The sequence below is a fragment of the Lagopus leucura genome, unplaced genomic scaffold (assembly GCF_019238085.1).
Source record: "Lagopus leucura isolate 7727_CA_CO unplaced genomic scaffold, USGS_WTPT01 Super-Scaffold_100024, whole genome shotgun sequence".
NCBI lineage: Eukaryota > Metazoa > Chordata > Aves > Galliformes > Phasianidae > Lagopus > Lagopus leucura.
This window is the reverse complement of record NW_024962276.1, coordinates 7,117,518-7,132,456: the sequence shown is the minus strand read 5'-3', so window position 1 is coordinate 7,132,456 and position 14,939 is coordinate 7,117,518. Positions and strand designations below refer to the sequence as shown.

The 14,939-nt window shown below is 49.1% G+C and overlaps 1 protein-coding gene and 1 long non-coding RNA gene across 3 annotated transcripts in view; one reads left to right on the top strand and one right to left on the bottom strand.

Annotated features, from left to right (window-relative positions):
* Nucleotides 1-4,239: 4,239 nt before the first annotated feature.
* On the top strand, nucleotides 4,240-6,651 carry LOC122184504. Its single transcript, XR_006180574.1, has 2 exons — nucleotides 4,240-4,354; nucleotides 6,432-6,651. It is a non-coding gene; the product is annotated as an uncharacterized LOC122184504 (long non-coding RNA).
* A 1,521-nt stretch (nucleotides 6,652-8,172) lies between these two features.
* The window catches only part of YPEL2 (yippee like 2), a 30,198-nt gene continuing 23,431 nt past the window's right edge, over nucleotides 8,173-14,939 (bottom strand). For both annotated transcript variants that reach the window (XM_042879468.1, XM_042879469.1), the window contains exons 3-5: nucleotides 14,842-14,885; nucleotides 13,964-14,072; nucleotides 8,173-12,581 (exon numbers count right to left, since the gene is read on the bottom strand). In XM_042879468.1, the coding sequence (XP_042735402.1) occupies nucleotides 12,492-12,581; nucleotides 13,964-14,072; nucleotides 14,842-14,885 (243 nt within the window). In that variant the 3' untranslated portion in view covers nucleotides 8,173-12,491. The remainder of the gene's footprint in view (nucleotides 12,582-13,963; nucleotides 14,073-14,841; nucleotides 14,886-14,939) is intronic.

Here is a 14,939-nt window from a genome sequence, read left to right as displayed (position 1 = left end):
GTGCTGCGGGAGGGAGGCTCACCTGCAGGGAAATCCTCACCTCGGCCCCACCACCGCTACAGCCGGGTCCTGAAGCCTGTAAATATTTGTTTCTGCTGAAGGCACGTGTTGCTAAAGCCTCTGTTTGTTCGGTCTGTGCAGCGCCTGGCATGGTAACGTGGCTGCTTTCCTGCCCTTACCAGTGCAGCTAGAGAGGAGGAATTGCAGTAGCTGCTCCAGCACAGCACTGCAGATACAGAAGATATCCGGGGTTTTGCTATTTTGAAACAATTTGTGTGCAACAAATAGACAGAAAGACAAATCCCTCCCCTGAAGCTCCACCAGCTGTCCACCCCCTGCAGGAATAATCATTTCTGTGCAGATCCCAGCTTTGGACAACATGAAGGTGTTCTGCTGGGAAAAATCTGCTGTTCTGGATTGTGGCAGTCACATAGCAGAGACCTGAAGTGATTTCACTGCTGCTCTGTGAGCCCTTGAAGCCACCAGCCCAGCAGTGAGGTTGCTGTAACTGATCTGCAGCCCTGAGTGCTGAAGAAGATGCAGACTGTGCTGGCACACATTGGGGTACAAAAGGTTTTTCAGTTTTCTTTTTCATCCTCCTAATCTATAGCAGGTTTGGGTCTAACCAGCCTCCCAGCAGCCCTGAATTTTGTCCTCCTGCAATAGAGTGCCATTCATTTAAGGATTTCCCTCTGTCTAATAAGCATTAATGAATCACACTCTACGGTTCCCTTGTGATGTTATCTCAGTTTCACAGATGGGGAAAACAGAAACAAATTAAGGGGGCTGAACACACCCACAAATCAAAGGCAGAGCTGGGAGAGGAACCCAGTAATCCCAGCACAATGCCCTGCTCTGACAACTGTAAAAATGCATCTCTACCCACACGGCTGCTCTGCCTGCCACTGTGCTACATGGGGAAACTCAGTGACTTTCAGGCTAGAAAAAAAAAGGCTGGGATTGCTTTTGTCCTAAGGTTGAGCTTTGTGCAGGGTTGCAAATTACACATAGAGGTGATAAAGGGCTGTAGCTCTGCCAGCTTCCTGTGCTCAGTTACTCCCGAGGATCTTTTTTCCTTCCTGAGCAGAGGATATCTCTTCTCTTCTGATGAGTTATAGTGGGATATAGGAAATACTCTAATCCCACAACTCGTTCATTACTCTTCCCAGAGGAAAGGCCTGAGTTCTTGTCCCGGACAGAGCGTGCCACGATGAACGTGGTGTCCCTTGATGCACGTGAAGGAAAGTACAGCTATTAATTACACTGAATGAGTGAAGGCAGATAATTGCTTTGTGCCTGGAATCTCAAAGTGGGGCCACTTTCTAGAAGAAAGATCCCAGAGCTTTAATTTCAGTGCCAACCAGCAGTGCAGCCCAAAGCTCCTGCCTGCCAACCAGCAGCTCTGTCAGCTGGATTTCTGTGGCACCAGCTCTGATTCCTTATCAGAAAAGTGTTATTCTTAAAACAGAGGATGAGCAGTGCAGAAAGAAGGCATCACCCTTTTTATATTTAAGCACAGTTCTGGAGCTGCAGCTGTTTCAGAGTGGCTGCATGGAAAGGCTGTGGGCGGTGGGATCCAGGCTCAGCTGTCTACATTCCCATATGGGGCAATGTCTGTCTGTCCATCCATCCTCACACAGTCGACAGGTGAGGGTGGAATGTTGGAAACGATCCTGCAGTGCTGCTGCCCTGAGATGTGCACCAATGGGTTTAATGAAGGGGCACCAAAAGAGGGGAATGGTCTCCCTAGAGCCTGAGCGTGTGCAGAACACCTGGGTTGTTCAAATGAGCACCAGCACTGACCTGGAATTGTCCTCTGAAACAGAATTACAAGAAAGCAGCCCTTGTATTTCATCTGTGACCATGTGGAGCAGAGGTTGCATTTTGCAGTTTTTGCTTGTCCCCATGTTTATCTCCTTGGTAACATCAGCTGTTGGTGACCAGGGCAGAGCCACATGTGTCCTGCTAATGGCCAAACAGAAAGAAACCCAAACCCCTGTCCCTGTGTCATCGTGACCCTGTTATACATGGACCTTAAATTGCAGTCCTTCATGAATTTTAATGGTCTTTTCTCTCCACTAATCTCACATCCAGCCCCAGCCTCTGCCCTGTGCAGCTTCGTCCCCCAGCAGTGCACTGTCCCCAGGCACTGCCCCCAAGCAGCTGCTCCAGCAGCGAGGCTCAGTGACACCAAAGTGCTTCTGCATGGGATGTTCCCACTCTGTGCCCCCACAGCAAAAGCAGCCAGGTGTATTTCAGCTGTGAGCTGACACTCAGCTGCACACCAGCACAGAAAGGTGCTGGGCAGCTGTATTCCAAATGGCATTCCCCCATGGAAGACAGGCAGCACCATGAGATACTCCAGCCTGACCTTCTGCAGAATGCAACCTGAGCCCGTGATCTCACTGCTAAATTTAGTGATTTGTTCAGCTGAAGTGATGCTTCCGAAGGGAAGGCAGTGGATGAGCAGGCAGAGCACGCAGCCCTGCCAGGAGCTGTGCTGTGCTTCCCATTAATGGCCACGGGTACAGCAAGTGCTGCACTTCCACACACTGCACAGAGAAGGGGATATTGCACAACCCTGGGCTATCATGCTCTACAAATAGGGGGAACTTTGATCTGTCCATGCATGCTAAGGGCCTTTCTGGCCTTGACTACAAATGTTCCCAGTTGCTGCTGACTTCACACTGTTTGCAGAACCAGCAGTCATGGTCTGAGCCTCACAGAGCAGATGTGGTGCTTTAACGATTCCAGCCCTGGGGATAATTTATGCCATACAAGCAGAAATGAACTTAAAACCTGATTTGACTTAAACAGCACCGATGGGCAGCGTGCAGCCTGAGCTAGGCCTGCAGCCCCCCCACCTGTTCCCTATTTCTACAATGGGCAAACTAAAACGTATGATGCAGATTGGTGCTGAGCTGTGAGGCTCCCAGTGGATTTCATCCATCTCTCTTTAGATGGAACACAAAGTTTGGATGCTTCCCCAGATGCTGAGTGCACCGTTGAATTCTTTAAGCGATGCTGTGTTTATAGAGCTGCAATTACTCCGTATCTGCCTTTGTTTGGAGATGAATCCTCATCCCTCCTCGCTAATGGCTTCTTCTGATCTCATCCAAAGTGGAGGATTTCCTGAGATGCTGAAAAAATGACTCACTGTGCCTTTATAGCTACGCCAGAGGTTTAATGGCTTCAGCAGCAGAACAGCGGCTGTGTCTGAAACAGATGTACCCAATGATGGCTGATGCTGTGCACTCTGCTTCACACATACGTACGTAGGAGCTAAGGGAGTTCTGGAATGGGTCTGCAGATGATGTAGGGTGATGGCCCCAGCTGCCATCACTTCCCATTCCGACCCCCACTGCTCCTGGAAAAGCACAGTGAAAATACAGCCTGGTTCACCTCGCATCCGGGAGAGTGAAATTTCATCTCTCTGTAACAGTTCTCTCACGAAAAGCCCATCAGACACGTCTGCTCCCTGTGTTAATAACTCACACAGAGATACGGATTTTTCCCTAATTAATTCTTTCCACCTCAAAATATGTTTCCCTCATCCAACCGTGAGTCGATCCTCTCATCCCATCTGCTTGGCAGAGCTGCATTTACTGTGCAATTAACATTTTGCAAATAAAACCAAAGAGAACAAACCATGGGGAGCTGCTGGGCTGTGAGTTGAATTCTACCTTTGCCAAGGCAGGAAGGAGCATCCCATGATCAGCACCAGCAGCACCCCATAACCAGCAGCAGGAGCATCCCATGATCAGCACCAGGAGCATCCCATAGCCAGCACCAGGAGCATCCTATAACCAGCATCAGGAGCATCTCATAACCAGCACCAGGAGCATCCCATGATCAGCACCCAGGGGTGAACCACAGGATGAGGCACCATGCATTGGTTGGGAAGCATCCAGGAGAAAAGCACTGAGCAGGAGCCTAAAAACATGAGCAGCACTGAGGCTGCAGGAGGACATGCTGTGTAGGGACACGCAGACTACCTTGGAGTATGTAATAATGGGCAAAAATAAAAGGGAGGAAAGATGCAAAATGTGAAACCAAACCCAACAAATGTCTGGCCTGGTTGGGACTCACAGGGCTGCAGTTCTTTGGAGATGTCACGCATCTCCTCCAGCCCCATCCCAATTAACTGCCTCCTAATGACTTTCCAAAACAGGAAGATTTCCTTAATTATATCACCACGTGCTAGACTGTAATCAAGAAATCAATCCCAGTGCTGCCTGGAGCGGGGCCTGTGCTTGGCAGCACAGCAGCTGCAGCCACCTCCAAATAGACCCTGGCTTTGCAGGGATGCAGCAGCACACGGACAGGGGATCACAGAAAGGGTTTTCCATTCCAGGTAAGGAAAGGAGGGATGCAACACTGCAGAAGGAACTCAGGAAGAGCACTGTGCTATTGTGCAGTGGAAGGGAAGGAGCTGATTGCTCAGGGCTGGGGAGCACGAGGACTGGCAGCGCTTATGAGCTGCTAAAAATAAAAAGCAGCTGCTAAAAATAATGAGTGATCGGGACCAAAAAAAATGCTAAGCCCCAGAGATCTCCCCAAACTCTGAGGATTAATTTTAATTTCCCTCTAATCCGGACAGAAATAGTGACGTGCATGGGCACGGCTCAGCCCGCACGTCCCCAGCACTGTGCTTTGGGCACAGCCTGAGCAGCACTGCTCCAATGCCCTGGAAAAGAAAATGAGGGATCAGAGAGAGCTGCTCAGGCTGTAGGCTTCCAAAGAGTCCAAGAATGTGTATAACCTGAGCATAGGCTTCGCAGTACGGAGCACAGCTGAATGTGAGTGAGGCTGAATTTGCCCTGGGTGTTTCCCAAAGCGCTGCACAGCAACTGCAGAATGCTGCTTTCCAGCAAAGAGGGAAGGCTGATTCTCTGCAGGGTAGATATGAGGGGAACGGCAGTGCAGTACCCTTTGTGTGGCTACAGGAGGTGGTTGGGCACCACTGAATGGAGGCAGCACTGCCACCTCACCAACTGAATTCGGATGTATGCAAATATATGCATGTAGGATTTGCATGCAGAGCTCGCCCGGGGCTTTGATGGCACATGGGCTGTTTGTGCAGCCTGAGCTCAGCAGTGCTTTGTGCTGAGAACCCCCAGACCGGGGCTGTAGGAAGCCCTGTTTGCCTCAAGGCTCCCTGCGGTGATGTTTGGGGGAGAAAAGCTGAAAAACCCATTCTAAGCCATTCCATCCAAGCCTGCTCTGAATGTGTTTTCAATTTGAGAGTGCCCAGAGAGGCAAGTAAATATTTTTCTGGAAGGGAAACGAGGTCATGTTTACCCCAAACGCCGTGTGCCAAAGCGCTGCCTGGTGTTTATGCAGCTGGAGAAGCAGTGCTGGCAGTGCAGAGCCGTGCAGGAAAGAATGCAGCACTGATACCCATAGGAAGTGCTGTGGCTTTCCAGCTGCGATGCACAAACTGTGCTGCCTGGGGAAGCCGCAGGGCTCGGCCAAAGGGCTGCTGTTACACCGCGCTTCTGTGGATGCTTCGCCAGGGTGAGATGGAGAAAAAGATTTAAAAGGTTGAAAGCAGGCAGGCCTGCAGATAACATTGCTTGGCAGTGCTGCCAATGCAGGGCACAAGCCCCACAGAACTCATTTACAAGACCCTGAAAGCAGTGGCCAAAGCCTGAATATTTTGTTTGGATGCACACAGAGCAGACGCGCTCACTGTGCTCAGTGCCAGCGCCGGGACCCCTCAAGAACCACAGGGCTGTGCTGGCTGTGTGCTGCCCATTCATTGACCCCACAGCCCCAGCTCCTCCAGCACAGCCACAGACAGCAGCGGGATGTGCTCCCACCATCCAGCCCTTAATCAGCTTTCACCTGGGATTAGCTCCAACGTTTCCAGACTTGAATTCAAAATAGCTTTTCTTACTAATCCAAACCAAACGCTCCCCTCCATCAGCCTCGCCAGCAATGTTTGTTTCCCCAGGTTTGAACCTTGCCCGGTCCCTGGATTTTTCGTATCGCAACGTGGGGCCATGGGGTGCTTGGGGAGGGCAGCAGCAGGGCAGGGATGGGCACAGGGAGAACAGCAGCTCAGCACACGCTGGGCACAATAGGGCTGAGGATGCTGCAGCTGGGAGGAGGTTGAGCTGTGCCTGTGTGTGCTGGCAGCTTCTGGCTTTAGGACACCAAGCAGCACGGGATGGGATGGGATGGGACATGCAAGTGGTCACACGTGGGAATGCTGGGTGTGATGGGGCTGTGACTAAAGAGGTGGCACTGAATGAATGATGCTGTCACTGCCCTGCTAATGACCCCAGTGCCTGCAGAAGCAGCACTGCGGGTGTGGGTGCTCATCCTCACTAGGCATTGGTGCATGAGGTTGGTTTCACCTTCACACCCTGCCTGGTAGAGAAAGACTTGCAGTGATTTATGATGAGCTCACAAGGTTTGTGTTACAGCCACAGGGAATGCATGCATGGAACACCCCATGTCCAACCCTGCAGGACGTGGGCACAGCCAGGACCCCCACACTGCAGCCCTTGGTGCACCCAGACTCAGCCCCTGCCCTGGAACCTCTGCAAAAACAACACCCTTCTGAGAAAACCCTCATCCAAGCGGAAAAAAAACACCACCAGAGCCTGACAAGGAAGCAGAGCTAAATAAAAGCACGCTCCTATACTTCTCTGTTATTTCTGTAAAGCGTCCAAAACGTTGCACAGAAATTCTTTATGTTTCCATGAGGTGAGGATGAGCCCCTGGGGAAGAACTTTTATTTTTTTTTCCAACCTTTCACTGCACCCACACCAAAGTTTCCATGCATGGAGAACAAAGTGAGGAGCAGTTCCTGCCCAGGGCAGAGCCAGGAGCAGTGGGGTTGGAAGGTCTCCCCGTGGGGTTTTGTGCAGAATGGGGATTTCATGCGATGTTTCAGAGGGAGCAAAGCTTGAAGCCATTTCTGATGTGCACTGAGTGCAGCCAAGTCTCCTGGTGCCACCAGCAGAGCACTGCTCCAAACCTATGCCTGGAAAAATCCAGGGAGGCAAAGGGAATCCTCCTGTGGTGGCTGAAAGGTGACATTTTTCCCACGTAGGGCTTGGGAGAAAGGACACGCAGCCTGGATGTCATGAAGGGACACAGAGCATCAAGGACACAGAAAGAAGGGACGGCAGGGAAGCAACACACAGCATCACCCGCGTCCCTGCAGGAATGGGGACAGGGACGTCCTGGTCACTCAGCAGCCCGGCTCCAGCTGCCCCGGGTGTCCGATTGCTCTTGCCCCGGGATGAAAGGCCACAGCACTGCAGTATTTATAGCTCCATGATTGTCTTCTCCAGAAATCATTGTGGCTGTGACGGGGGCTGCCCGCGCTGAGCCGCGTTTCCCGTTATAGCCGTCCTCCGGCTGCACAGAAAGGTCACAGCAGCCCCAGGATTTCAGCCTTGGTCTGTCCTGCCATGCGTGCACCCGCTGGGCAATGGGCTGTGGTGAGCTCTCTGTTAATGAAGGAAATGCTTGTCTTGACCGGGGTGCAAAAACCACACCTGTGGCCACTTCCAGGCTGTCACAAAGAGCCCAGAGGTATGGCCTCATATCTCGGAAACACAGTCATCCTTGCGACCACATCTGCTTGTAGGTGGTGCTGTGCTTGGGGCATTGGCCTCACCAGGTTCCCCAGCTTACCTGGCCAGCTCCGGAATCCCAGAGAGCTGCAGCCACAGGGTCAGGGCACGGGGACAGAGCCTGCAGCAGCACATTGGAAACACCCGAAATAAAGTGCTGCTCCCAACCTGACCGGGGCTTCGCTGGGGTTTCAGAGCGGTGGATCAGGTCCCAGGGATCAGATGGACACTGGGAGCACCAGCACCTGCAAGAGACAACTCAGAAAGGTGTTACAGCATGTGCAGGATGGAGCAGCTGCCCTGCCATCCATAGGGACTGCTCCACAGCACACCCTCAGCCTGCACTCCCCCTGCTGAAGCACGAGCTGCTCCCCAGGTGGTGGGATACTGCTCTGCGAGCACGGCCTTCATGTGCTGAAGGGGTTTTGGTGCCAGAACTGATGGCACAGCAAGGAGTGCGGATGGACTATTTCCGAGTTAAATACACCATGTGCTCCACAGCCAACTTCTGCTGCCATCAGCCTTTAAGAATTTGCACACAGTACAGGAGGAGATGGACGCAGCAACCCAGAACAACAGCTTTAGTACTTGAAAATTTTATTTTCTCAAATGAGCACCGACACATATTGTAAATATGACAAACAATACGGCTCCCTCTAATACTGAAGAACTATATACAATGTACAAATACATGAAAAGGTGGAAACCAATGACTTGAAAACAAACAATCGCATTTATTACTGAAGCAAATGACCTGAAAGAATATGACAAAAAATAAAATTAAAATAAGATCAAAGAAATAAAAGTATACACAATTTGTAAACACGAGAGCATCAATAGACAGGCTGGTATTGGAAACACTGTCCTTTAGTTTTGTCAGCGGGGAAAGCATTCCCATTTCCTTACAAGAACAAAACAAAGGATAAATACAGTTCATAGCTACGAGAACAGCTTCTTTGTGATTGTACCACACACAGTGCCATTCTGCTTGCATTAAATACGTCCATTTCTTTTTCGAATTCACTATGATTTCTTTTTTTCCCCCTCTTTTAAACAGGATTCTTCAGCCTCTATGTGTAACATCATTGTTTCTGAGTGCTCGGCCCCCAAGGCCTGGCCCTGCTGGGAGCTCCTTCCCACCGAGCAGAGCAGAGCACACCTCCCACCCAGCACAGTGCTGTCTGTACACTCACACACCAGGCAGGAAAATGCACACAGAGAAAATCCTCACCACGAGAACAACAAGTTTCACCTGTAGGTTTTCTGGTTTTTTTTTTCCCTGTCTGTCTTTAAATGATGTGTGCCAGCATCAGAGGATCAGGGAGCGTGCAGCAGCAGTTCAGTGCTGGAAACAGCTCCTTGCTCAGCAATGCAGCCCAGCTGTGCAGGCTGTTGGTCCACTTTGGGATCAAACAGAGACCCAACGAGATAAAAACAGAAAGAGGGGAGGGGGGGGGGGGGCACAGAGACAGAAGGGAAAACAAAGAAACGAACTCTGCTGCCTGAGAGGTAAACTTGCATTCTAGTTCATTATGTAGCAGCCTGGTTTAAAAACAAAGAAAAACAAAACAAAAAGAAACTCGGGATCTGTGTCCAAAGACTTCCTTCAGTTTAAAAACAGCTCCTTACGAACCTCCAAGTGGTGATGCTGAGCTCACAGCTGATCTGTGCTCCTGCACCCGGAGCCATATGCATCCCTACCCAGCACTGCATGGGCAGCCCCCACATCCCCCCCAGCCCTCAAATCCCCCAAACCCCCACATCCCCAGCATGGGCTGCCCAGCAGGACAACATCCATGCGTGTGTTTGTTTCCCTCTCAAAGCATTTCCCAACCAATGCAGAAGGGAAGGGGATCATTTATAAACAACGAGAAAAGTGCTCGCAGGGAGGAGCTCCGAGAAAACGGCACCAAATATATTATTATTATTATTTTTAAATTAAATATTATTTACAAAAGTATACTTCACGAGATAACATGATTATTATTATTTTTTTTTTCTTCCTGCTTTGTATATATTACCATCTGGGTATTTATTACAGGGAGAGGGATCTCACAGCAGATAATCCACCCGAGCACAACCAATTTGGAACTCGGCGAAGGCTGAGCTTTGGGGCAGCGTGAGGTGATGGAAGCACAGCTCACAGGGCTGAGGCTGCCCCACATTACAGCCCATGCTTCCCCAGGGGGCATTTCTGTGGGCCACTCATGGCCCCAGCACAGGGTGCAGTCTTTGGTTAAGCTGAGCACGCTGCTTTCCATGCCACAGGGCAGCCTGTGCTGACTGTGCACAGTGTGGGCTCCCATGGGCACACACTCATGTTTTCCTATCGGGACATGAGGCCACATTCTGGGCAACGTAAATCTGTGGATGCTGACAAGACAAAGCCAATTAAAACCAGATTAAGATCTTGCCATTTTCAGGCTCGGACTGGTTGCCATTAAAAGCCTAACCCCAGGGAACGGTTAAAAACAGCCTGATTGACGAACATCATCCTTTCCTGTCCCAAATATAAGGATAAAAGCATTTGTATCTGGTATCTTATCTATAGGTGATACCAACTTAAAACCATGAACTCACGCACAGTAATTTTCTCAACCTCATATTAACAATTCTGGGGTTATCCCTTACTTCTCCTCCCAGGTACAAACAGATCCCTTCAAGGGCTGTGTATGCGGGAGACCAGGAGCTCTTTGAAGAATGCATATTACTTCCCACTAGGCAAAACCCAATCAATTGTCACAGATCAACAACCAAAGGACAGGACAAGGGGACCAGGCCAGTGCCAGTGCCAACAAGCTGGGGGGTACTGCAGAGCTCGTGATTTTTTCTGGGTTTTTACTGCTTAAGGCAATGTGGATGATGGAAGCAGAGACAATCAGAAATGAAAGCTGAAGCAACCGCTACACAACCACAACAGAAAGGGTAAAGGCAGAAGCTATCTCCGAACAGGCTAGCCACAAAATGAGCCAATTCCACCCATTCCAGCAGCCTACAGCTCACCTTCCCCTGCCAGGTGTAACAACACGCTGTCACAAAATAGTGGTTCAAGAGAAAAGCAGCTTTTGCTTCGACAGGCCAGCAGGCCGGGGCTTCGGTCCAACACATAAAGCCCACCCCAACCCATGAGCAGCATCTCTGCCCACATCTCCTTCATGAACAGCAAATGATTTCGTTGCCAGCCCCTCCACTCTGGTCCCCAGCTCACGGGATCTCGGGGTGGGGACAAGCAACAAGAGATTACAGCTCCAAAGCTTCGGTTTCATAAGGAGCTACAAACCCCTGCACAATACTCTTTCTTTCTGGATTAAGAAAGATTTCCCCCCAGTGGATTAACCTACTTGAAAGAATTCCACAAACAAAAAGAAAATTCACTCAGAGAGATAACACTAATTCGGTTCAACAGTCTTTGAGCCGTGCACCAGACAGTGGCTGGACTGCTGCAGAGCAAACTTCACATTGTCTTCTACGCCTAACGCAGCTCCCTGCTCGCACACGGTGCTCCTTCCCACCCATCACCTTGGGAAGGTCCACACTCATCGGTCTGAAAAACTTCACAGCGAAGGACTTATCCTTTGCAGTTACAATAACCACATCTACCTCTCCCACTTAGACTCCAGAGCACAATTTCGGGGTAGAGGGAAGATACTTTAGTTTCCTTTTTTCCTTCTTGTCTCTCCTGTGCCTCCAGTGGGCTTCAGGGAGTGGGAAAAGGGGGGAAGGTTTGGGGGATACCTCATGGCCTGAAATATCCACCTGTGCAATACTGCTAAACTGCCAGCTTCCTCTGCTCCCCCTTATCCCCCCTCTCACAACATCCAAAAGCAGAGCTGATGGCTGGGGCGTGAGACTGAAAGATATTCTAACAGCACTTTCCTACTTGTACTCGTGAAGGCTTGGTTAAAAAAAACCCCAAGGACACCTAGAGGAGTACAGGAAGTCAAAGGGTACCCTACGTTACTGAGTTTGTCCCCATCCTCTCCGACATAATTTCCTCTTTCTTACTTAGCACCTGCCTTCGTTTTTTTTTTTCCTGCTGTATCTTCTAAGCTCCAGCTCCAGCCTCCTTGTGCCTTAAGTGGTTTTCTCCTCCTCTCTGAAGGGCTCAAGTGTCAGGATTTGGTTTCTCCAGCTGTGAGGATGCTCTCACAGCTGTGCTCTGTTGGGACGTTTGGCCTACCTCCCCTGAAACAGAGAGAAAAAGGAGAGGCAGGGAATCTCTCCAGCCTTCAGGTTTCCCCTACCTCCCCTGGACAACAAGTTCATAAACAGCAAACAAAACACAGATCTGCGACTTGCAGGAAGAACTGGTTACGTCTTGTGCTCAGCCAGCTTAGACTGAAGCTCCACCAGTGGAGCAGCAGTTTTATGCTTCGGAGAGAATGCAGCCGTGAGGTATTTTTCTGTCCATTTAGACAAGCAGACAGTTTCAAGCCTTGGTTAACCAGGACTTAAAGGAGAAGTGCAGTTTTACTCCCAATGACCTCCCTCTGGGCCCACTCCCCACCCCCTATCACGTTCTCCTGCCCAAAACTCAGGTCTTCCTCCTGCACCGAGACCTGCTGATAAAATGCCACCACAGAGCCAACTTCAGTTCGTACGTAAGCATTCGTCAACATGGAATGGCTGTCGGGCATTCGGTGCATTCTCTTAGCCAACGCCAGAACAGAGAGAGAAGCAGCCAGGGTCAACTCACAAACAGATACAAAGCAAAGAGACAGAGAGACAGAAATTTAGAGGCCAGTCACCAATAAAGATGGAGAAGGGTGTGAAGATGCTCCCAGATTGCAGAGCCTCTAAATGCATGGAACCAAGCGTTCAGTCACTCTCTCACTCTTGGATATAATGTTCGGTTGGATGGCATTCTCTTACACACTGGTAGGGCTGGGCTCCCTCCGTTCAATCCCAGCCATTATCCTTGATCATGTGAGCTAGTTCAATGATGTATTTGCCTTCTTTATACTTCTGGCTGCTTTCAAAAGCGTGTTCCTAAAAGGAGAAGAAAGAATGCAATCAGTATATCTGAAGGTATGGTCACACTGACAGAACCTGGAATGCTGGTCTGGGTCCCAGCCTGGCAAGGAGATGTGTCTGCTGGGTAGGACAGTCAAACTACAGGAGCTCCTGAAGTTGTTCTGCAAAAATTACATTTGGAATGATCTTAAACCTGACTCTAGTCGTCTTCATAGGCCGAAAAGGCACAACCAGCACCTTGTGAGCATGCAGCTTCAGGCAGGCTACTGGCAACTGCTCCTTGAACTATGCCTTAGAAATGATCACTGATGAAATCTGACCCTCTCTGGAGCATTCTGAGGGTTTATTAACATTAGGAATCCAGATCTACTCTGGGGAAATTTGCTGCAAAGGCATTGCCACTGGGAGTGAGTTGGGCTGTGGTCAGCTTCACTTGGAAATGGAGCTGAGGGGAAGCACCCATTCTACACAGAGGTAGGATGAATGAAGCATAGGATCTCTAAGCAGGAGAGACTCCACTTATGCATTCTGGCTGCATACTCAAAGGCAGCTCAGCTCCAGCTCAGGCACATTGTTTGCACGCACACCTGTGTCATGCATCTGAGAGGATGTAATTCTGTTGCTGGAGAGACCTGAGCTTACTGCTGCGTTTATGGAATTCTGGATTGTGTTTTACAATAAACTCAATTTCTGCACTTTGCGTCCTTCTCCATTTGTGAGATCCACGCTGTGCTTCTGCACGGATTCCCACCCCATCAATTTTTGATGCTTTGCTTTTTATAGCATTTTGACTGACTTTAAAGAATATTTCTGTCCAGAGGCCACAGATGCAATAGATGCTTTGTTTAGAGTGGTCAAAATGTTCTGACAAACAAGAATACCGCGTGCCTCCTGGAGCAGAAATCAGAACGTAGCATAAGCCTTTATTTGAAGGTAATTGAATTTATGGAGCACGAGAGACAGCAAACAGATCAACTCATGCTCAATAGCATTTCTAGTGGGAAGGACACAGGATTAGCAATATGTGGATCCCTCTGTTATTCTGAGATGGTCTGGAAAAACAGACAACGTGAACCACAAAGGCTGAGTGAATTTTACATCAAGTGCTGCTGAGGTTTGGTTGGGGGTCCCAACCAAAACCAAACCCACACCAGAAATCCTTAGAAAGATGAAACATCGGCCACAAAGAGCTCACGGTCTGAAAGGAGAGAATAAACAAAGGACAGGAGGGAAAATGGAAATGCAGAAAGGAAAAACAACGTGGCTACAGACCAAAATCCACATTTCTGGTTCCTGAGTCGATGTTCTTTCCACCAGACCACTTTCTACCACACAAACCTTCAGCAAGAGCTGCAGCAAAGACATCCACAGGAAAAACAAATGATGCTGATACTCACATATTTCCAGCCCAGTGTGGTTTTGCAGTTTTCACAGTAAATGTCTGCAACCGCATGTAATCCTGTTAATAACACCCGCTCCTCTGCAGGGCCACAACCCACATTAACTCTGGAGAAAATGGAGAGAAGCTCCCTGTTAGTGCATCTTCCCACAGCAAGACACTGCTGCGAAGCTGAGAACTGCAGTGCTTGAAAGCACAAGCAGGAAATTCAGAATACTGAGTACCATGGCTGTTCCTGAAAGAAGTCTCATGCAGTTCCAGAACAGAATGAAAAGGTAAAATAGAGTCTCTATTTAACTCAAATTCTAACAAGTTTTGAGCAGAAGATTAATAACATTCTAGTACATTGCACTCATGATGCACTTGAGAAAGATTGTTGTTTCCAAATTGCCAAAATGGTACTTCTACTTTCCCAAGTGGGAATTTGGGAAATGCAACTGAAATAAGCAGTTCTGACAGACATCCCAACAGTAGTCTGACCAAAACTACTTTCAGTTATTGGGTAACTTACAGTTAACTTCTATGCCAGCTCTAAAAAGAAGTTTGCACTTGGTTATTCCGTATCCTCTGCATTTACAAAGCCCTGACTCTCTGTCCGACTTCCCTCTCTGGGAAGAGATGAGTCACCCCTCAGCTCTGATTTCTCAAACTGATGATGAAAAAGAACACCTTTTCCTAGCTGCTTATCTGAAACTTGAACGTAAAATCAAACATGAATCAGTGCTATTTCCTGCCTTCCTCCAACTGTTTTTCAGCAGGCTCATAAGTCTTGGGCAGAGGTTTTCTTACAAGAAAACTTTTCTGTACTAGTTAGGAGAGTTTTCTTAAATGCATCATAAAAACATGCAAAGGTGACATGCATGGAGTTCTACTCACACTGAATTGAAGAGGTATGCTCGTCCTTGGCTTCCTTGAAAGGACTGAAAGGCAAGAAAACAAAATTCAGCCTGGGTTGGTTGGCAGAAATAAGGCTA